General features: G+C 46.1%; 1 protein-coding gene across 5 annotated transcripts in view; it reads left to right on the top strand.

The window, feature by feature from the left end:
- The window catches only part of CATSPERG (cation channel sperm associated auxiliary subunit gamma), a 42,659-nt gene extending 20,111 nt beyond the window's left edge, over positions 1-22,548 (top strand). For all 5 annotated transcript variants that reach the window (XM_083454836.1, XM_083454835.1, XM_083454834.1 and 2 more), the window contains 17 exons: positions 1,513-1,624; positions 2,590-2,754; positions 3,851-3,969; positions 5,664-5,877; positions 8,289-8,351; positions 8,893-9,076; positions 10,566-10,693; positions 11,479-11,559; positions 12,515-12,571; positions 13,867-14,023; positions 14,155-14,218; positions 16,149-16,247; positions 17,367-17,465; positions 19,233-19,325; positions 19,729-19,828; positions 21,305-21,431; positions 22,224-22,548. In XM_083454836.1, the coding sequence (XP_083310962.1) occupies positions 1,513-1,624; positions 2,590-2,754; positions 3,851-3,969; positions 5,664-5,877; positions 8,289-8,351; positions 8,893-9,076; positions 10,566-10,693; positions 11,479-11,559; positions 12,515-12,571; positions 13,867-14,023; positions 14,155-14,218; positions 16,149-16,247; positions 17,367-17,465; positions 19,233-19,325; positions 19,729-19,828; positions 21,305-21,431; positions 22,224-22,354 (1,993 nt within the window). In that variant the 3' untranslated portion in view covers positions 22,355-22,548. The remainder of the gene's footprint in view (positions 1-1,512; positions 1,625-2,589; positions 2,755-3,850; positions 3,970-5,663; positions 5,878-8,288; positions 8,352-8,892; positions 9,077-10,565; positions 10,694-11,478; positions 11,560-12,514; positions 12,572-13,866; positions 14,024-14,154; positions 14,219-16,148; positions 16,248-17,366; positions 17,466-19,232; positions 19,326-19,728; positions 19,829-21,304; positions 21,432-22,223) is intronic.
- Positions 22,549-23,550: the final 1,002 nt, after the last annotated feature.

Here is a 23,550-nt window from a genome sequence, read left to right on the forward strand (position 1 = left end):
TAGAGTCCTTATGTAGGTTCTTTATCGGTAGGAGAAAATAACAGAGGCCAGCCAGAGAATATTGAGAAGCAAAGCAGCTAGTAAGCCTGATCTTTATTGAACTGTTACAACAGGGTCCTCACTCACCACATGCAGGAGGGAGGAGGAACCCAGAACATTGGTGTGCAAGCGTTTATATAGACTTTTGAAATTGCCCACCTTGGAGCCCAAGACCACCCCCCTGAAACATCATACATACATCACAGAAGGAGGCGGTCAACAGCAGAAATCCTGTTTGCCAGGGTACCTGATAATGGTCGCCTGAATCCAGGTCACAGTCTCACCCTATTCATACACAGATATGCATTTAAGACAGGATTTGTGAGCAAGAAGACAATAGGGAGGTTTTCCCATTTCCTTTGTCCTTGCAGAGAAACATTTGAGGTCAATTTTTTTTCTGTACTGTTTCAGACATGTGGTTTATATATTTATGTATGTGTTTGCCTGGTCCATTTATGAGCATTTATTTTATATCTTAGACCAGGGGTCAGCAACCTTTTTCAGCCATGGGCCAGTCCACCGTCCCTCAGACCATGTGGTGGGCTGGACTATATATTTTTTTTTGGGGGGGGGGGATGAACAAATTCCTATGCCCCCAAATAACCCAGAGATGCATTTTAAATAAAAGCACACATTCTACTCATGTAAGAACACCAGGCAAGCCCCACAAATAACCCAGAGATGCATTTTAAATAAAAGCACACATTCTACTCATGTAAAAACACACTGATTCCCGGACCGTCAGCGGGCCGGATTCAGAATGCGATTGGGCCGCATCCGGCCCACGGGTCTTAGGTTGCCTACCCCTGCCTTAGACCTTATACTTCTCATAACACCTCTAATACCAATTACTGCCCTAGATTGCTGCTTAGAATCACTTGTTATTGCTTCGTTTCAGTTTTGAGCCTAGCGCAGGGTTGACCCTGACAACCTCCTCCAATATCTACACTATTAAGAAAGGTTGTATGAAACACTCTTCAATAGATAAGCCAGGCCATCTCTGAGGGCTCTTCCACACTTCGCTTTCGCTTGTGCAGTGCCTGGAAAGCATAGGTCTGAGCAGTTTCCCGCTTGCTCCCTTCCTTTCCAAGGGAAAACTTTAGATCAGAGCAAATGTGAATCTGGAGAAAACTCAAAACTGCCATTTGTTCCGACTGAGCAGTAAAGCAGCAAGAAGTGCAGATAAGCCCTAAGTCAGGGTGGGCCAACTTTGGCAAGTAGTTGGGGTAATAAAGACTCCAGATGACAACTTGAGAAGTGTCCTACCAGTCATAATTAGGCCAGTGGACTGGATTGTAAGGCTAACAGCTGCCCCCGTGTCTGACTTGATACAGTAATGGAAGTAGGTTCACAAGGTGGGCAAAATAATATGTTGTGACTCCTATTTAAATGCATACATTTGTTTTTGCTCCAATCAAAATGTTGCAGGAGGTGGGGATTTAAAACAAAGATCTCTTCTTGTTTTCTTTACAGCAATGACAAGCAGAGTTATATATATCTCTCCAGCTTCCCGAACGATTCCCCCATCAAATATTTCGTTCAGTCGTTTACTGGGGAAATTGCCTTTGTGACTGACCGAGAAGAGGTATGTCTGCTTAATCTTTCTCATGGATCCAGTGGCTGGCTGTTCTAGAGCAGGCATGTCAAACAGGTCGATCGTGATCTACTTGTCGATAGCGAGGTGTCCCTGGTCGATCCTGGTTGATCTTTGGACCCCCTGAATGATCTCCAAAGAAAGAAAGAAAAGCTCAACAGCTCTGGTCAATCGTCTAATGACAATGGGTAGATCACTGCCAGTTCTTTTATACCGTGAGTAGATCGCAGTCTCTTGTGAGTTGGACATGCCTGTTCTAGAGGAACAAGGCTTAATATTGCTGAGGAACGTATGATTTCTTTCTTTCTTTTTTCATAACCTTTATTTTGAAATGCAAAACAATACAAACAGTACAAAAGGCATCGGCCAACAGGTACAAAACAGTTTATTCAAACTATTTGTAGCCTACCTTTCTGTCCTTGTGGAATTCTCAGGGTGGCTGACAAATAACACACAGAGACACACCAAACTAATGAAATTATAGCAGAACAGCAAGTGACAGCAATAAAGGACATTTTAGGAATTTATGTTAGAGCCATTATATAAACCAAAGATTTCATAGCTTGTAGTGTATAATCTAGCCCTATTCCTATTTATTCAGAAGGAAACCCCAGTGATTTGAACAGGATTTTTTTCAGGTGTTGTGTTCCCCACCCATCTGGCTGGGTTGCCCCAGCCACATTAAATAACTACCGTACACAGGGCTGCCTTCAGTTGTCTTGTAAAGGTTGTATTGTTACTTATCTCCTTGGCTCAGGGGTCGGATAACTATACCTTCCAACATTTTTCCGATGAAAATAGGGACATGTTAATGCAAGTGAGATTGCTAGTCTCTTAATCATTCTGCTACATTATCAACCCAGCTGTGTGTGTTTGTGTTTGTGTGTGTGTGTGTGTGTACACACACACAGCACTACATCGCTTGAGCATTACCGTCCTTTCCCCCCTCTTTCTAGATTTGGGTTTCCAAAGAACTTGGCACAGAGATTAAAAAGGTATATCCATCAGAAGCCTGGGATGTGTACAATTATTTGCAGGTGATGAGAGGCTCACCACATTATAGCTTGACCCTGAAACATTCCATACTCACCATTTTCTATGACGAAGGACAGTTGGAAGAGGTGAGTGCATTAGGCTGTGTTTGCCGTGACGGGTAATCCGGGAGGTAGCTGGTTTGAAAAGGGAGCCGTGTCACCACTCAAGGCATGTGTGGTGGTGTGGAGGTGCTCTCTTGAATCCGGAGTCACCAGTGCTAGAAAAAGAATGCCAGAACTCTCCATGAATGGCTCCCTTGTTCTCTTATACAGTGGTACCTCTGGTTAAGTACTTAATTCGTTCTGGAGGTCAGTACTTAACCTGAAACTGTTCTTAACCTGAAACACCACTTTAGCTAATGGGACCTCCCGCTGCCGCCACGCTGCTGCTGCGCGATTTCTGTTCTCATCCTGAAGCAAAGTTCTTAACCTGAAGCACTATTTCTGGGTTAGCGGAGTCTGTAACCTGAAGCATATGTAACCTGAAGCGTATGTAACCCGAGGTAGCACTGTAATGACAATGGCACCCATTGGACAGGTGCCAGAACTGATTTCCAGCTGAAAAAAAGCCCTGGATGTCACTGCTGTTTATTATTGAATAAATAATAATAGCTGGCTGAGGCCGAGGCAAGGCCTTGGTGAGATTTAATTAGGGGGCACTGGTGGGAGTGCTGATGCTGTCCCCACGAATCCCCAGCCTTGCCATTGCCCCAGCTCCAAATAAGTAGGAGACATCAGATCAACAGCCGTTGTCAAGAGAGCAGCTCCACCCAACTCACCACTGCCGCTCACATACTGATCTGAAACATTTGGAATTGAAAGTAACACTGTGATGTACACTCTTGCTCTTACTGCCATTGCTGTCTTGCTTGGATTGCTATCATATTTGCAAGACAAAGAGCTGGCCAGCTGCTCAGGTTGGTGGCAAGGTTTTCCTAGCAGCAGCAGAGCTGCTAGGGCAGTTAGGGACCAAAGGTGGACAAACTACCCCAGAAGGAGCATCATGTGTCCCCCCACCAGAGGTACTACCCCTCCCCTAACACTCCATACACGTACATCCCGTTACATTATAGACGTACATCCCATTATGTAACAAAACACTAGAGGAGAGGTGATAAATTTAAAACGTGTTTTGTGTACCTGATTCCTCTAAATCTGTTAACCCGGGCTTCTTTTCTTTCAGCTGGTTTATTTGGCGGATACTCCAGACAATGGAAGATTAGTCAGAAGGGAATTCCCTCTGAGCCACGTCCTTACCTATGACCTGTTGATAACAACCCCTAACAAAGAGATGAGACACAAGTGAGTGGAACACACAAAGTGTGGTGTCATCACTTTTGAACTTTTCTCAAACATCTAGCAGGGCAGAAGTAGTTTTGCAAAGGCTCTTCAAAGTCTCAGGCCTTCTGTCTCATTCATTTGCAAGGTACCTGGGATCCATTTCCTCTTTCAAATCTTTTTTTCTATCCTCTCTCTGCAGCTTTTGCAACAGCAGACTATGGATGATGGGGGCTCTTCACCTTAGATTAGAGGCCTTGCTCAGGTCTCCAGTGCTTCTCCTCAACCAGGGGAAATAACTGGTTGCAGGAGCAGCTAGCAGCGAGGGGTATCATCTCACACCTGACCTCCAGTCAGCTGCAGCACTGTACTTTACTGGGAAGGGGTGGTGATAGCAAGCTTGGCAAAGCTTCTGCTTTCAGCCATGTTAGCTAAGACGATCAACTTTGATTTCACTGTGATTTGTAAGTATTTTTCTGCACACTACTTTGCTGTATTTGCTGCCTGCATTGAAATGTAAGTAAACCTTTTTCATTTATGTAAGTTCATTCTCTGCTTTGGGGATGAAGAGGGGAAGGTCAGCACACCACATAAGAAAGAGCTAGAAAGGTAAAACTGCCTAACTCACAGGCTTTAATAAGCTGCAAAATTCTAAGTGTTCTTATTCTGCTAAAAAGGCTTCGCTTTTTTTATTTCCCACAGAAACATGGAATAGGAGGTTTAGATTTAAATCTATGGATTTAATCCTTAATTCATCTCCCACAGTATTATGCCCTGAAATTTTTGGATAGAGGACAGAGGCTATAGGGCTTGGGGGTTGTGTTTAGAATATGCTTTTTGTATGGGAATTTGCAGTCAGAATAACTTTGCTTGTTTTGGTGAATAAGGATATGAAGGGGTTAAGACTCACAGAGTTCCTGATGACAAGAGAAGGCAGTGTGTGACATCACTTCCTTTGAGTTCTCTGGTGTGATAAAGGCAAAAGGGTTTAATCTTTTCTACTTTCCCCTGCTTCAGAACTCAGCCCACCATGCTTCTGAGGCAGACCTCTGTTTGGTCTCCGCTTCTTTTTGAACTAAAATATGTATTTTGTAGGGACACGGGTGGCGCTGTGGGTTAAACCACAGAGCCTAGGACTTGCCGATCAGAAGGTCGGCGGTTTGAATCCCCACGACGGGGTGAGCTCCCATTGCTCAGTCCCTGCTCCTGCCAACCTAGCAGTTTGAAAGCATGTCAAAGTTCAAGTAGATAAATAGGTACCGCTCCAGCGGGAAGGTAAACGGTGTTTCTGTGCACTGCTCTGGCCACATGACCTGGAAGCTGTATGCCGGCTCCCTCGGCCAATAAAGCAAGATGAGTGCCGCAACCCCAGAGGCGGTCATGACTGGACCTAATGGTCAGGGGTCCCTTTACCCTTTATGTATTTTGTAATCTAGAAGCAGAATTTGCCTGCCTTGTTTTCATCACTGTTAACTGCTAGAATCAGGTGCAAGACCTTATGTAATTAACCACTATTTCATAATCTGCAGCCTGTTGCGTGATCCTTTTAATTAAGAGGGAAAGGGAGAAAATCCAGCCTAAACCAATTGCAACAAGGCTACACAGCCTAGTCCCAGAGTTTCCACTTTAATGCTGCAAAAGATGGTGTTTTAAGCTCTCCTAACATTTGAACTTTCTACTCACACCGCTATAAAATCCATCCAACTGTTTGTTCTTAGTGGATTAGACTACATCAGATTCGCCCACCTTTGCCCATTTGCTGTTGTGCGCTATGTGAACCTACCTCAGCCACAGGAATTCACCCGGATGGAACATTATTTTGCTATGCCTCCTGAGATCATGGAAAAAACTGGCTTTCATGATGAGAAGTCGCTGATTGTGTACCAGGGACTCGTCTATCAGCTGCTCCAGCTGCACTCATCTTACCACAGAGTGAGGATACCTTTTGTTTACTTGTGTTTCTCTTTGGAGGGGCTGAAAAGTTGCTGGCCTCAGAACCACCACAAGACACAGGCTTTAGCTTCTGTCTGGCAGCAAAGTCCTCAAAGCTAAGTCCCCCCCCCCCCCAATCCAAAACAGCTGTTGAAACTAACAACGATAAACCAGCAAAAAGAAAATTGTGTAAAACCAGCTGCCTGAAACAACCAAGTGATTACATTCTTCATGGCAAAGCATTCTGCTGTTTGCGCCACAAATGCACATGTTGCTTATGCAAATTAAAGTAAGCAAAATAAAGGCCGCTATCCCTTGGACTTACTATTTAAACACAGGCCTCAGCCAGTGGAACCCCTGACCCAGCATCTATTTCTGGGCACTCAAGCTCAGTTGCAACATTCCTGAAGAGCAGGGGTCGGTACAGTTTACCTCGCCTGGGCCGGTTCACTCCAGCAGAGATCCCTCTGTGGGCTGGATTGCGTGTGTGTGTGTGTGAGCCCGCGCGCCTGCAATTTCCAGTGTCTGCGCAGGCACGATTTCTGGCCCTGCAGAAGCAAGTCCTCATGCCACGCTGCGCCGGTTTAGCACAGCACGCAGGGACTCGCTGATTGGGAGGCTTGTGGGCCGGTTAAACGACCCCCGTGGGCCGCTTGTGGCCCATGGGCCTTAGGTTGCCTACCCCTGCTGGAGAGCATCTCAGGATGTTTTGGAGAATGCTGTCTGACATCATAGAGGGAGATCCAATGTAGTACCCCACCCCCTTCTGACCCCGTCGGCCCCTCTGAAGCCCTGGCCCAACTGGAGTTATAGATCCTCCATGTAGGGAATGTGATAGGAATTTTGAGGTCTTAGATATATGGTAATGTAAGGGGAAAGGGCAATTTTTGTTTACAACAGGAAGCAGCTGGAATCTGAAGCCCCCCTGCTGCTCTGATTTTCCCTCCCCCTCCTCGAAATTGGGATAAAAATTTAACTACACATTTGAGCACCTCTAAACTGCTCCCTCTCTTTTCTCGCTAATGGAAGGAAAAACATTTGAAAGCTTTTAAAAATGCTTTCTGCAAAGGTCCCTACTGTTTGCTTTAGTTCAACAGTGTTGGATGAGGCAGCTAAATGACCTTTGGATTTCCTCTCCCCACCCCCCGCTTTTGATTACATCCTTCTTGTCCAAGTGAGAGATGCTTCACTCATCATCATAAGCATATAAGAATCTTCTGTCTCCACTGTCTCCTTAAATAGCGCAGGAGGCATCCCACTTCTAGTAGTCAGAGGGAAGGCCTATGTAAAATTCTAGCCTCCTATAACTCTAGCGTGTTTCAATCAAATAAGAGCATGAAGGGGTTAAACCATAGGCTAAGCCTGGAGAAGAAATGGGTGACCAAGCCTTTGGTATCTTTCATTCCCCATGTGGACTTCAGTATGTAAGGAGCTCTGAACTGGTCACTCCAGCCTCATGACTTTAACCAGCATCCTTTGTTTCATAATAGTAATTAATAATAATCGTAGTAGTAGTTGTTGGTGTTTAGTCGTTTAGTCGTGTCCGACTCTTCGTGACCCCCTGGACCAGAGCACACCAGGCACTCCTGTCTTCCACTGCCTCCCGCAGTTGGGTCAAACTCATGCTGGTAGCTTCAAGAACAGCATCCAACCATCTCGTTCTCTGTCGTCCCCTTCTCCTTGTGCCCTCCATCTTTCCCAACACCAGGGTCTTTTCCAGGGAGTCTTCTCTTCTCATGAGCTGGCCAAAGTATTAGTAGTAATACTAGTTTATTTATACCCCGCCCATCCAGCTGGGTTTCCCCAGCCTGCATTCTCTCTAGCATTTTATTCCTCTAACAATAGTTTAGAAACTTTTACCTTCTGTAACTACACAGTGTTTTAAATGCCTGTGCATATTTTCTGACCGCTGTATGGAAAAGCACATGAATCTGACCTTTGCATTTTGTAAGTAAACCTTTTTATGACTTGCCAAACATGTGGTCTGGCTCTGTGCCAGGGAAGTGGGACAGATGGAAAGAGCTTCTAGAAGGGGACATTTTGGGACTCAAAAGGGCACATTTTAAAGGTTTCAAAGACTATATTTCTCTCCTATAAATCTATAAATCTCTGCTGGGCTTCTCCCACCAAACTTGGGTCTTGGCTTCCAGGATTCCAACATGTCAGCTTACTATCTCTCATGCCACCATCTCTCTTAGGAGCTGCCACCACCTGCCACTGCATCCACCCAGATCGGTTGCCATGACCTCTGCTTGGGTGGACCACAGCAGGGAGGTTTCTATGCTGTCCCACACTAAATAAAATTGTATATTATTTCTGCATTTCTAAACAGGTTTTGCTGCTAATTTAATGATAGTTTCTGTGCCTGTCTATCTTCAAACTCACCCTTACCAATTCTTTTTTCTCCCTAGGCTTATGCTGACCCAGTCCATGACCCCACATGGAGATGGTGGAAGAACAAGAAAGAGGATGCGGTAAGAACAAAAAATTGGAAAAGCATTCCTTAGAAACAGCTGCCCTCACCACTCCATGATTAACATTAACCTGGTCTTAAACTTTCTTTTTTAAGTAAAAAAACCAAAATAAAGTGATTTCGATATTCAAGGAGAGAGAGGAATACTGTTGTGTTTCCTGAAGACATCATTTTTTTTTTGACTGCTTGCTAAGGGATTTGACAGTCAGTTGATGTGTGATAGACACACATGCAATATGAATCATTTAGTAAAGAAACAGTCATAATTTTGATGTATGAGTGTTTCCTTTTCCTAACCAACATGCTTCACCTTTAACTGCTGCAACACCCAAGTTTGCACCTGGGCTTTGCCCCTATCTTCACTGTATGCCTTACCTTAGGCAAGCCAATACTTACCAATCACACTGTCGATGGATAGCAATACTGGCCTGCTTTCCAGGGCTGTTGCAACCATGACTAAGGTACAGTTTATGGAGCACTTGGAAGGAAGAGACAAAGGGTGGGGGCGGGGAGTGGAAGATGATCATTTCCTTGCTTCCCAGGAATACTACACCTATGTGGCAAGCAACTGGAACACCTCGGCAGGCATCTATGTCGACATGGCCAACTACATCAAGATGTACGATCAGATGCCTGAAAACTTACTGCCTTCCAAGCTCTACCTGGACAAAAACACCGAATACGTCTTCTCTCTGTACCTGAGCATGAGAACAACGAAACAGAGCAGTAAGGGGTGTTGAGCTCAGGAACTGCTGTGATGGAGGAAGGGAGGGGTGGATCTGTCACATAAAACACAGCAGTTACAGGGCATCTCCCACACCCAACTGAGAATGTAATGTTGATATCTACTGTGAACTTCTTGTTTCTTGGGCATGTGGTGATATCTAAGGCCACACTCAGTGAAGCCATGATGTCAACACGCCCCCCCATAAGGTGTTTACACACACACACACACACACACACACACATGGTGAGTCGTTTAAAAGAGGCCCTGTGGATACAGAGTGCCTCTTTTAAAAGACTCACCCTGTATATGTGGATGTCTTGCAGCGGTAATACGAGCTGGCCTAGGCTATGCTTCCTCCTAATTTTGACTTGTGATCCTCCCGGCTTTTCTTCTGATTTCTGGGTTCTACAGTAGCACAGACATGGAACAGAACTGAGGGGCTGGCAGAGGGGATGTCATGGATTGGCTGGACACAGAGAAATGGGGGGAGGGGGGAGGAACCAGGTGGGGAATCCCCAAGGGAAGAAGGCTCAGAGCCCGGAGAGTGGTGGTGGGGCAAGGATGAGTGGTCAGAGGGAGCAGACTGGGAGGCGGAAGCTGAAGAGGTAACACGGTTTAGTGAGCAGGAAGAGGCGGCGGCAGAGAGCAGTCCAGAAGTAGCATCAGAAGCAGATGCTGGAGAGGAGGGAGGGGCAAGAAGCAGAGATGGGTCAGGCTGGTAAAGAAGCCAGGGTGTCTCCCCCTCTTGCTGTGACCAGCTCTCCTCCTCCCATGTCTCCCAGAACCTGAAGAGGGTGGAGCAGTGTAGGCCACTGTGGGAAGACAGGGACCTTCAGTCCTTGTAACTGCCTCATTGGGGCAAGATCTAACGGGAAGAGTTGCTGTGCTCACTAGGCCTGGTCTCTGGAGCTCTTTGTTTCTCTGAATAAAGAGTTAACTTCACTGACACCATGTGAGTTATTACTGACCTGCTCCTGGCACCCCACGGGAGAGGTCTCCAGGAAAACCGTGATCGCAGGTTTTCTTCTCAGCAATGTTACTTATTTACAAGATTTATGTTCCATCCCTCTTCAAGGGATCTTATGGTGGGCCACAACAATTCAAAAAACAATAAGAACAAAATGGAATATACTAGAATAGAATAAATAGAATACAGTCATCCTCTGCCTACTAAATATAGTATATCAGATAGAATAGCCATGTGACCCAGTAGACAGACAATAGCCCTCAGCCTGCTCAAAAAGCCTGGTGGAAAATGAGTCTTCTGCTGGTGCCGAAAGATAACCAACTTTGGCATCAGTCAGAGCTCGAAGCAGAGAGTTTTCCATAGCTGGGGTGCTACTGCCAAGAAGTAAGAGGAGGTCATATCTCACATGGTTGCTGCATGCCCAGCGAGAAGAATATTCATGGCAAGCACCAACATTCTGTTCCACATGTACATGCCCTAGTCTTTTGCATTGGCTGATAGCTTTTTCATTTTGCTTGCAGTGGGGGAGTCAGCAGATGAAAATTCTCTCCAAAACATATGGCTCACTCTCATCTTAGCCCATCCTGAATATATTCATACACATCTACACAGGCAAGAGCTCATCAGCAGAGGTTCAGTACGATATGTGGTAAGGGCCTCTCAAATCCTAGATGATGAAATGAGGCAAAATCCTCCTTGAAAAGTCAGAAATGCAGGCTTGCTCCGATCAGCATGTTGAAATGTGAGAAACCCGAACCCCATTCTTATTTTGAGACATATTTGAAACTATGCTTGTAAACTTTTGTTTGTGCAAAATTTCTGGCATCTCTGAGCATATACAGAGTGCCTTTTTGCAAGTGTAAAGAAGGCCTACAAATATTTACTTTCTTGCGTGCCACCCCAGTCTCTGAGCTTTGTGTGATTCCAGGCGCTTACCCAAGGTTCAGTTTCCTCGGAATGTGACGTCTTTATGTCATATATAGCTTATTTACACACACACACATCCTGAGTCTACGATGGAGGCGCTTATAGCATTGCATCCCAGAAGGTCTTGTTTCTTCCATAACCACATTATATGATTTATAGCCTCTCTTCACCTTAAGGTTCCAGGACGGAATACAAAATATATGTTGAATCACAGGATTATATATCATTAGAACCAATATAAACAACAGCCGGAAATGTCAGTCCTGCTGAGAAGAAGCACCGTGTTATTTAAGGGTGCATCACTGGGAAGCAAACAAAGATTCCTGACATGCGCTTAGAGGGTGGCAAGATTTGATATTATGAGTATTCTTGGCCATCCATTCTGCACCATTGAGTGGCCCACAAGGGGAAAATGCCATTAGAGAGCTGGTTTCTTATTAAAACTGATTCCATTTTAAACTCCTGTTTCTTTTCCACCACTGCATCTCTTCGTCCTCACAACAACAGATAGAAATTCATGACAAAGGTGTTTACCCGTATCAGCAGCTGAGTGGGAAGAACCTTCTGAAGAGTTCTCTTGGCTTAAAGGTAAGAAGGCAGTCTTTGCTGAAGTTCCAGGGTCTTGTCTTCTATCACAAAATTGTTACTCTTGGGCTAGGAGAGGTGGCACATGAAGTCAGTCTCTTGCCACGCGGCTTCTTGTTTCTGATCTGTTTCTGATCTTCTTGTTTCTGATCTTCTTCTTTTTTTAATAATAATATTTATTAGTTTTCCGACAAATTGAACACAAACTACAAAAAAAAAACAACAAAAAAAACCATACAAAAATACAATACAATACAAAAAAAACCACTACAAAACACTAGCATACAACTAACAAAACAAAACAAAACCCATTTAAAACACAATCCAATTTCAATATCTTGTCTTTCTTTCACTAATTTCCACGACCTCCTCACACCTCCCTTTTTGTATTCCGCTTCTATTAATTGTTTCGGCAATTCCTTTCCATCTTCCTCTGTTTTCTATCCTGTAATTATCTTAACACTTTCTAACCTTATTTTTTCCCTTTAATGCTCTAATAATCTATTTATACTTGTTCCTTATAACATTTCTACTAAAGCCATATGACTTCATTCCAACATTTTTCTAACATTCATTAATTTTACAGTATTTCTGTAAATAGTCTTTAAACTTTTTCCAGTCTTCTTCCGCCGACTCTTCTCCCTGGTAAGAAACTTTTTCCAGTCTTCTTCCGCAGACTCTTCTCCCTGGTAAGGTAAGAAGGCAGTCTTTGCTGAAGGTCCTGGGTCTTGTCTTCTATCACAAAATTGTTGCTCTTGGGCTAGGAGAGGCCACCCGGAGCCGCTTCAGTGTACCAAAGGTAGCACATGAAATCAGTCTCTTGCCACACGGCTTCTTGTTTCTGATATGTTTCTGATCTTCTTGTTTCTGATCTGTTGAGTTGTACTCCTGGTATACAAGTGGCTAGAATTTGCCTTTCCCCTGACATTTGCTTGGCATTTGTATTTACTTTCCCCAGGTTGCACACTCGGGAATGAACTGCTACGAGTACACATCCAACGGACCACGGATAAGGGTAAGGGTGGCTTGGATTGCTTGAAGGGAAGATAATTTCTCTCAATTCTCTCCTCCTGGTAGCAGCCCCGGAGGAGGCAGTTGGCACCTGATACTCAGGATTTCCAGTCTGAATCCCTCCCCTCCATGGTACCAGCTTCCTGTACCAATGCTGAAAATTTTTGAAAGCTTGTCTGGGAGAAGCTCGGTAATTCTGGAAAGGCAGCTTGTTTGCCATGAATAGTCTTCCTCTGCAGCCTACAGCTGTGGGAATTGTTTAGAGGTGTGGCGGCCACCTTGATTTGCCTTGCTTTTGTTGAGTGGCAAATTAAGCAAGCCATGTTTTTCTTCTCCAGACTGTGGCATAATGTGAGGGGGACGAGGGGGTCCATAGTCCCAGGTGCAGAATTATGAGGGGGCGCAACCCGTCGCCCCCATGACAAGGCCACATGGCTGCCATCTTCTGGAGCCACGGGGAGGTAGGCCGCACCCGAGCGGTGGTGCCTCTTTCTCCTCATGGCCGGGTAAGGGGTGCTCATCCCTGGGCAGAACTCCCATCGGCTGGAATCTGGACTTTTCTGGCCTGTACCACTCCTTCCCCAGGGCCTCCCTTGGTTGAGGCATGTGCCCTGCAGCAGGAGCATAGAAGGAAAGCTGCCCGCTCACCTGGGACCCGCTGGCACCTTCCCTTGTGCTGTGCAGCCAAGGACAGGCGGCCGGTAAAAGGCTGCACTTGGCATCTCAGCCTGGTCTCCACTGCCCTCCTCCTAGGCCTGCTGTAGCTGCAGCTCTGGTGCTGCTGAGACACCAACTAAGCCAGCCAAGGATCATCAGCCGCCGCTCCCACCTGGGGCTCACTAATCTGAGGGGGGAAACACTGTGACCAGCAGACAACCTCCGTGAGGAGCAGCCACTGCAGGGGCACAACAAAGTCTGCCTGTTGCCTCCTGTGTGACACTTTCCAGGAGGTGCAATCCTTGCCTTGCCTTGCCAGAATCAAAATAATCAAAAAAATTCCTGCAGGCCAGACTTCTGTTCCAAGGCAGAGGAGCAGAACTGGTACAAAAATGTGGTGAGTCCTATCTGGTGTATTCTAGGGAACCCTTTATGAAGGTCAAGGTGAAGGTACCTTAGGCATTGACTGAGGGGTCCTCCAAGATGCCTATCCAAATTATCCTCTGCAACATGCAGGGATTCTGCAGCAGACACAGAGGTGGAAAGGGGTCCTTTTAAGAGAGGGAGTTTGCAATCCAGTGATCTAAAAAAGAAAGAAAGGAAAAGGGCCACTTTTCTTTTCCAATTTACTTGCCCCCACAGGGCAGCTATGTGTCGTCTGTCTACATTGGATGTCCCCCAGGCAAGAGGCTAGCTTTTGACATTACTTCCACTAAGAATGAGACTACCGTCAAGAACAAGCGCTACTTTGATTGTATCAAGAAAGACCCCGAGATGCCTTGCTTCTCCTTCAATGATGGTAAGGCTGGGGTGAAGCGGGGTGTCTGGGTGGGTCAGATCTTTGAGGCTCATAGACGAAGTTAATTAAGGAATGATGGGTGCCAGGCAGAAGGCAGATGGTGATACCACACCTGCTTGATTCCTTTGCAGTGTTTTACCCTTCTTTTCTGATCCAAGATATGGTGACAGGAGACTCGGGACGTTTCAATGGAAGGTAAGGGCCGAGCTGTGCTTTGATGGCATTTTGTCGCTTTGCTGAACTGAAATCAGTGAATCTCCACTGAGCATATTGTCCAAAGGCCAGGGGGAAGCTAAGATGGAGGCACCTAGGTCAATGCCAGGGTACCCAGGCCTTTGGGGCCGGTATGACCCAAGACGTTTTCACTGGGGACTTCCAGGTAAAGCTGAAGGCCAATCAGAGGAAGCCCTGTTGTCGCTAGGGAAGGACAGAGAAGACTGTTGCCAGTCCCTTCCATTTTTGTATGTGTTCGAAAACGCATTCCACCCCATGTCCACATTAATTTTCAAATCTGCATCTAGATACAGTGGTGCCTCGCAAGACGAAAAGAATCCGTTCCGCGAGTCTCTTCGTCTTGCGGTTTTTTTCGTCTTGCGAAGCAAGCCCATTAGCGGCTTAGCGGCTTAGCGCTATTAGCGGCTTAGCGGGCTTAGCGGATCAGCTGTTAAGCGGCTTAGCGGCTTGGGAAAAGGGGGGGGGGAGGAAAAAAACCCCGCAGGAACTCGCAAGACATTTTCGTCTTGCGAAGCAAGCCCATAGCAAATTCGTTTTGCGAAGCACCTCCAAAACGGAAAACCCTTTCGTCTAGCGGGTTTTCCGTCTTGCGAGGCATTCGTCTTGCGGGGCACCACTGTACATGCTTTTAATACATTTTCTCTTCAAAATATGCAATTTGATGCATTTTCTTTTTGAACTGAGAACTGCATCGTGAACTCTAGAGAGGTGTGGTATCTGAAGGATAACTTCTGATCTGCACCTTGGTTTGAGTGGTGTTGATTGGGTCAGTTTGTATCAAAATGCACCAAGAACAAATTCCTCAAGAGTCCCTAGCTGCTATGTGACACCCTTGAAGGCAAGAAAATTGTCTGGCAGGTATACATTTGTACTAACAGTAGACCCCAACTGATCTGGCATCATGGCTAAGGACACGGCCGGGAAACCTCTGCCATGAGCTTAGCTTGGTGGCCAGAGGCAAGTCTTCACTTGATGGGACACACAGGAGATCCATGAATAGGACATCCTAATTTTTTTAAAGGGAAAGGTACCTGGGAGGATTGTGGTGGCCCACGTACCAGCATGCCCAGAGGAAATGGGTTATTTTGACCCATTTTAATTTGGTTTCAGGTCTAGGAATGGCTCTAAAACTGCCCTGGTAGGCAACCTTTATCAGGCGAGATACAGAAGGAAATGCTCTTGTTGATTTCCCCTGACCTCTCCGTGACTGGTATCCTCTGGGAGTGGGTCCCCGGCTTGTTTGTTGTTTATTGTGGGGGAGGAAGGGAAAGGAGAACGTTAGCCGCTTTGAGACTCCTTAAAAGGTAAAGGGACCCCTGACCATTAGAGGTCCAGTCGTGGCCGACTCTGGGGCTGCGGCGCTCATCTCGCTTTATTGGCCGAGGGAGCTGGCATACATGTGGCCAGCATGACTAAGCCACTTCTGGCGAACCAGAGCAGCGCACAGAAACGCCATTTACCTTCCCGCCGGAGCGGTACCTATTTATCTACTTGCACTTTGACATGCTTTCGAATTGCTAGGTTGGCAGGAGCAGGGACTGAGCAACAAAAGCTCACCCCGTTGCAGGGATTCGAACCGCCGACCTTCTGATCGGCAAGCCCTAGGCTCTGTGGTTTAACCCACAGTGCCACCCACAGTACCCACTCCTTAGGGTAGTGATAAAGGGGGATATCAAATCGAAACTCCCCCCCCCTCCTCCTCCTCCTCCTCCTCTTCTTCTTCTTCTTCTTCTTCTTCTTCTTCTTCTTCTTCTTCTTCTTCTTCTTCCAGTAACCTTGCTGTGACAGGAGAAATGGCAGTTTTGTCCCAGCTGTTTGTGAATGGGTGTGGGTTTTTTTAACTGTTAAAGCTTGTGCAAACTCACCTCCATCTTGCTTATTCTGCTGGCAGCTACATCTTCAGAGTAATTGGTGGGGGACCATTTTCGATAGAAAACATCCGATACTTCAGTGACGAAGAAATCTTTAACTACAACACAATGAATGGCAGGTGACCACATTTTTTCAGACTCCCACAGTGCCTAGCATTGTGACCTTAGCTGTTTAGTATCTATGTCTTATTCAAATGCAACATTTTTAGTCAGTTTAAAAGACCCCCATTTGGGACCAGTCTTTCCAAGTCTGTGCACCAGGGCATGTGAACATGCCCATGTAAGAAAAGTGCTGATTTGCCATATGAGAGTGAGAGAGCACAATTAAATAATCACAGGCTCCTGTGGTCCCCCAACTGCCTATGCACAGAGGAGGCTGATCCTCCAGCCGGTTCACTCCTTCCAGATGATTAAGGTGAAGCAATGCTAAATGGCCCTACTGCAGAAGCAGCCAATGGCTGCCTTCTCAGAATCGTGGACAGAGGAAACTGTCTCATACTGCAACAGACCATTGGATTATTCAGTCCAGGGACTGGGGACTTGCTGAATTCTGACGACATCTGGAGGGCCGCAGGTTCCCCATGCTCTACAGAGCCCACTATTGCCAGTGCACTCTGACTGGCAGTGTCTCCACAGTGTCTAAGAAAGGGGGAATCTTCCCTGGTCCTTTTTCCTGTAACCATTTAACTGGAGATATCAGTGCTCAGACCTGGACCCTTTGGAATATGAGGCATGTGCTCTGCCTACTGATCTGTGGCCCCTTGGGTTGTGGCTTACAAACAGCCACTTGTCTGGTCTGTGATGAGAATTGCCTCCACTCTGGGGGATAGAGCAGAGAAATAGCTGTGAGCTGCAGTGCTTTTTTTTCTTTAAAAAAAATGTTTAGGGGTACTCTCATTTTGACTCAAGAAAATCACCATTTTATTGTTCAAATTGGGAAAAATAAATACAGCAAATAGACAAAAGTACAAAGATTCACAAAACGTGTAGGGGTATGCGTACCCCAGCGTTCCTCCAGAAAAAAGCACTGGTGAGTTGTAAGAGATTTGATTCCCCCCCCCCCTCTATTTTGAAGCTGATAATGAGCCATAGCCGATGAACATAGGAATGTAAAAGCTGGCAAGGGTGGGTGGGTAACAACGGGCTATTAAGGATGTGAGTGGCCTGGTAACCACTTTAGGCTTCCTTGCAAAGCTTAGCTGTCTTAATTCATGGTTGATTTCATATTCTCTTTCCAGTGGAACATCAAGTCTGATCTGGCTTAGGGCTGAAACGCACAATGAGAAAGTTGATTCCGAAGGTTTCCATATCCTCTCTCAAGCTGAGTCTGGGATTTTGTAAGGAAACGTTTGCTGCGTCTTTGGGTGTGGGTGTCAGTTTCTGATCTAAAACCTCCCAAATTCTTCCCAAATGAAATGTTTTATTTGGTCAGCAATAAAACATAAGACGAGCCATGTTGAATCAGGTCAAAGACCTGTCTAGTCCAGCTTCAGATTGTCACGGGGCCAACCAAGTGCTCTTGGAAGCATTCAAGAAGCGTTAGGGTTGCGGCCATTTTGTGCTTTCCAGCAACTGGCATTCAGAGACACATTTGTCTCCAATGGCGGACATATAACATAGCTATTGTGGCTAGTAGCCACTGAATTTGCCCAATTCCCTTTTAAAACCATCTAAGTCAGTGGGCATCACTACATCGGGTGGGAACAAGTTTAACCCTGTGCTGTGTGAAGAAGGCCTTTCTTCTGCCTGTCCTGAATCTTCTAACATTCAGCTTCCTTGGATGTCCACAGGTTCTAGTCGAAACAAAATAAAAAATTTCCTTCCAGTAGCACCTTAGAGAAGAACTAAATTTGTTATTGGGGGCTTGTGAAGAAGGCGCAGCAGAGACTGTATTTTTTTGAGAATACTAAGGAAAAACCATCTTCCGCAGAAACTGCTGCTTGCCTTCTATCACTGTGCCATTGAGAGCGTGCTTACTTATGGCTTATGTGTGTGGTACGGAAGCTGTACTACCCAGGACAGGATGGGGTTGCGCAGGGTTGTTAAGGCAGCAGAGAGCATTGTTGGCTGCCCACTCTCCACCTTAGAGCAGATTTATGCCACAAGGTGCCATAGGAAGGCACTGGACATAGTAAAAGATCCATCGCATCCTGGTCACTGTCTCTTCGAGCTCTTGCCGTTGGGACGGAGATACAGGACGATGAAGACAAGAACGAGCCGTCTTAAGAACAGCTTCTTCTCCAGAGCGATCTCGGCCCTGAATGGGAAGCCCGGACTTTGAAAGTCATCTAATCTCCCTTGCTGTATTTTACTATATTTTTTAATTAGTGTTTTTATGGAGCAGCCAAGTAATTTTGTTGTCCCCGAAGGGGGCAATGACAATAAAGATATTATTATTATTATTATTATTATTATTATTATTATTATTATTATTGGTATGAGCTTTCGTGTGCATGCACACTTCTTCAGGTACACACGAAAGCACATCCCAATAACAAACTTAGTTGTTCTCTAAGGTGCTACTGGAAGGATTTTTATTATTATTTTGTTTTGACTATGGCAGACCAACACGGATACCTACCTGTCACAAGTTCTAGTGTTATGACGGAGAAAAACTCCTCTCTGTCCGCTTTCTCCAAGCCATGCCCAACTTCATGTCCCTCTTATCATGTCCCTGCCTCTTACTTGCCCTTTTCCCAATTTAAAAAGGCATAAAAGTTGTAAACTTTCCTCACAGGGAAATTGTTCCAACCCCTAAATCATTTTGCTTATCCTCCTCTAAAAATGTTACGGCTCTACTCGTATCCTTTTTGAGGACATGTGCTTTATTTCCCTTCTGTTTCTCTCTTCTTTGGGTCACCTGCCATCTGTCAAAAAGTAAAGGCAAAGGACCTCTGGACAGTTAAGTCCAGTCAAAGGTGACTATGGGGTTGTGGCGCTCATCTCCACTTTCAGGCCGAGGGAGCCGGCGTTTGTCCACAGACAGCTTTCCGGGTCATGTGTCCAGCATGACTAAACCGCTTTATTGCCCCCCAGCTAGGGACATGAATTGAAACAGCCTACCATGTAAGACATCATGAGGCAAAATCCCTTTCCTCCCACAGGTGGGTGTGCCAGACAAATTCTCCATGCTATGATATTGTCCCCCAGGGTCTGGCTGCTCCTGATTATTTCTTTGTGGTGGAAGTATCAAACAGGTAGGTTTGAGTTTTTAAAATGTGTTTGGTTCATTTTAAAAAGAATTAAATTAATTTACAATTGAACTGAATTATACTGATAAGCTACCTTTCAGCCATAAGAACTCCTGAGCACAAGTTAAAACAATTCACAATCAAAAGGTGGTGTTCAACTTGAGTTTTACGCAGACTAGTCTCATTGAAATTAATGGCCTTACTTAGTCATGGGGATGGGAGAAAGTACCACCCTGAAAGCATGGAGAAGAAACATGGTTTGGAAGGTACTAGGAGATGAATGGTGTGAGAAACCAAGAAGAGCCTATGTAAAGATCTAAGCAGAGAGCTGTAAACAGCAATTGACCAAGCTAAGCAGGCCTGCTCAGACCAGTAGTCAACTGACGTCCTGCCTCTTTTGCTTCCATAGGGGTGTCGACGAATCCACCTACTGTGATTATGCCTTGGAGTTCATTATCCATGTCCATGGCTTGCGCCTCAGCCCCACCCGGGCCATCTTTCTCTTGAAGGTAACAGCCGCCGTGCCTTGAGCATCTTCATTCTTTCTGTATGGAGGCTTTGCTTGATGACCAAAAGGACATCAGGGTCGACACCATGCAAGTCTCCCTGTAGAGGGCATATATGGAGTGCCACACTTGAAAAAGCCCCCCCCCCCCCCCAGCCATCTAGTCATGACAGACCCCCTATACTTCAGGGGGGCTCTGGTGATGGCCAGCTTCATGTGGAATAAAGTGGCCCTATCGATACCCAAGTTCAAAGACCTTCAAAGTCCCGCCAGGACCACATAACACCCCTTCTGAGAGATCTGCATTGGCTCCCAGTACGTTTCCGAGCGCGATTCAAAGTGTTGGTGCTGACCTTTAAAGCCCTAAACGGCCTCGGTCCAGTATACCTGAAGGAGCATCTCCACCCCCATCGTTCTGCCCGGATGCTGAGGTCCAGCTCCGAGGGCCTCCTGGCGGTTCCCTCATTGCGAGAAGTGAGGCTACAGGGAACCAGACAGAGGGCCTTCTCGGTAGTGGCGCCCACCCTGTGGAACACCCTCTCATCAGATGTCAGAGAGATAAACATCTACCTGACATTCAGAAGACATCTTAAGGCAGCCGTGTTCAGGGAAGTTTTTAATATGTAACACTGTACTGTTTTCAACACTTGATTGGGAGCTGCCCAGAGTGGCTGGGGAAACCCAGCCAGATGGGTGGGGTATAAATAATAAATTATTATTATTATTATTACTTCAGGCTATAAAGATGAGAACCAGCTGTGCTTGTAGCATAGCACTGTAGAAGAGTGAATGAAGGCAGTATGCCTCTGAAAACCAGTTGCTGGGAATCACAAATGGGGCAAATCCTATTGTCTTGCCTGGGGGCTTCTCACTGCCATCTGTTTGGCCAAAGTGAGTATAGAATTGTTCTTCTCACAATGGCCAACCAGATCTCCCTGGGAAGCCTGCAAGCAAGCATAAGAGTTGCCTCCCCACGTGTGATTCAAAGCAAATGGTGTTCAGCGGCTGGTTGCCTCCAACAGTGGAGGTAGAAGGTAGCCGCCGTGGCTAGTACCCACTGACAGCTTTATCCTGCATAAATTTCCCTACCCTGTTTTAAAGTTGGTGGCCATCAGTATGTCTTGTGCAAGTGAATTCTCCCGTAGGAACAAATGCCATCGTTCTTACCACGCTTTGTGCCGTTTAGGAAAAGGGAAGCAGAATGGCAGGGAGTGAGAATAGCTGGCCGAACCCAAACAGAAACAATCGTTCTAGGAGGGAGGATACACTGCAACACCCTTGTTGCTGATCCCATTGGTTTTATCTTTTGCTAGCCTGAGTAACCTTCATCCGCAGAAGGGAATGAACATTTGTGTGCAGTCCCACATTCCTTTCTTGCTCCCTCTCCTAGCAATTTTTGAGCTTTCTGTTCACATACAGGTATTGCTAACAATTAGGAATTAACAACCACCTTCTCTCTTTCCCCCCTCTCCGCTCCAAGGTTACAATAGCCATCATCCTTGGCTTGCTTCTTCTATACATAGTGGTTTACATCGCGGGCCCCGTGGTCAAGTCCTTATTCAACAGAACATTCCGGAGATTGGAGGAAGCTTTAGCTATGCGAATAGGTGAGTTGGCAACAAGCAGGGGCACTAAGGAGGACAAAACCTCCTTGAGACTTCTGTTAGGGAAGCATCTGGTAGGGGAAATGTGATCTCTTAGCAGGAAGGCCAATTTTGGTTTGCCTTATGGACTTAGGTCTGCCAGTCCCATCAACATGGGAAGATGTCATTTGTATCTTGAGGAGGCAGGGATATGGCTAATCCTAACTCACCAAGAGGGGAGAGGAGAGGAGGCTGAGGGAACACATCAAGAAAGGGTGTTTGAAAAGGGGTGAGGGGCTGCCGGCTCTGCAGGCGAGGGGTGACATAGCTGGGCTTCAGAGCGTGTTTCTCCACAGGGTTGCTGCAGAAAGAATGTAGTTGGTCAAGGGAGCTGTGGACTCGAAAAGTTTGAGAGCCTCTGCCCTAAACTGTTGGAATGGTTTAAAAGGGCATATTCAGTGTAGGAGAGGCTGGGCCAGTGCAAACAGGAATGAAGTAGAAAGAGTGAACAATCTCCTGTCAGTTGTGGATTTTTGAGGAGACCCTCATGGGAGTCATTGGTGACCCTTGGCCTATGGTCACCTAATGATTCAGCTCAACTGTACTAGGGCAGGCAGGCACACTTTCACAGATGCTGTACCAGGCCTGCCTCCCTCTTTTTTTGCTTTGCTAGTCCAAAAACTGGGACTAAGCATGCTCCATGGAACCAGTTTAATAGTCAATGTATTGAGCCTCTCAGCTTCTTGTGAGTTACATCTTCAGCTATTTCTGGAACCATTTGAATCTCTCTCTCTCTCTCTCTCTCTCTCCTGCCAGAATCCAGCCTCACCTTCTCATCTTCGTTCACCAGTCAAGGATCCCTGCAGCACTTGGCCTCTGAACTCAGCGGGATCAGTTCACCACAATCACAATCCCCGAAAGGGCCTCCCCAGTCAAAAACGCGCTAGTGTCAGCTACAGCTTCCAGGCCCTTTCTGCCATTAGCCCTGCACTGTGTCTGGGTGCACCATCCCTCTGCGATTCTCCTTCCTCTGATGAGCTTGCAAAGGGCTCCTCTTTGCTCGCAGTGTCCTGACATGGAGCAAACAACAGCCACCTTGGACATAACAACCGAATGACATCTGAATCACAAAGCTTAAAAACCCCCACAAAACACGATGGTCTGTGAGCAAGATGTTCAGTTGGCCCATTTGCAAGATGCATGGGAACCGCTCCAGAAATCTGTGTCAGTAAAACCACTAAGACCAGTTGGTGGGAGACTACCCAGAGACTACCCAGTTTCAACTATATCACCCTAGGCAGCAGCTTTTTGCTATTCTTCAAACCCCTTTAAGTCATCTCAGGTCAATATGTAATGTATTCCAATGCCCTGATGCTTCCTCAGCTGCTGTGTATCATCCTGACGCTAGAAAGCAGCTGCAGAATTAAACCGGACAGGCCAACTTAACCAAAAAACCTGATTGATCCACCTTACACATGACAAGTGCCTGATCCTGTACATGAAACTCCAGGCCTGTTTTCAGCTTAAAATCTGCCTGTGCAGAGGCAGCTTGTGAATGAATGGAAAGCCATTGCACCTTTCCCCAGTCATTTCTTTAAAAGGAGGCAGGTAATCCTTTTTACCAATTTTCTTATCTGCCCACTTAATGTTGTTGCTAGTTTTTGATGGTCATTCCAAGACGTTACATGGTTCATTAAACATTTGATTGCTGTGCAGTTTGGTTGGTAAGGAGTATCTTTTGTCCTCCAGTGAGTGCAGAACATAAAGGTGGAAAGTCACCATCTCCTCATTGCACAGGTATGACCTGTGAGCATGTATTGACACACACAGAGACACCCCAGTCAGGACAGGAGCAAGGATTCCCCCCCCCCCCGGTGCACTCCCACGTGAATTTAAAAGCATGCAAGTTTCATTTTATAGGCAAATTCTTGGGGATCAGGAAACTGCAAGAGGGTTAGCTTGCAAGGTGGAAGGGGATAAAGCGGGGAGAATATCGGGCTCAGCTCGCATTTTCTCCCTCCTTGTAATCTGGTATTAAAATGGAGAGGAAAAAGGAATCGTGCAGAAGTCCTGAGAGCAGCTCTGTCTCTCACAAAGGGCTCTAAATCCATCTTTGCTGACCTCTGAAAGCTGCTCAGGACAG

Source organism: Podarcis tiliguerta (assembly GCF_965153285.1).
Source record: "Podarcis tiliguerta genome assembly, chromosome: 8".
Classification (NCBI taxonomy): domain Eukaryota; kingdom Metazoa; phylum Chordata; class Lepidosauria; order Squamata; family Lacertidae; genus Podarcis; species Podarcis tiliguerta.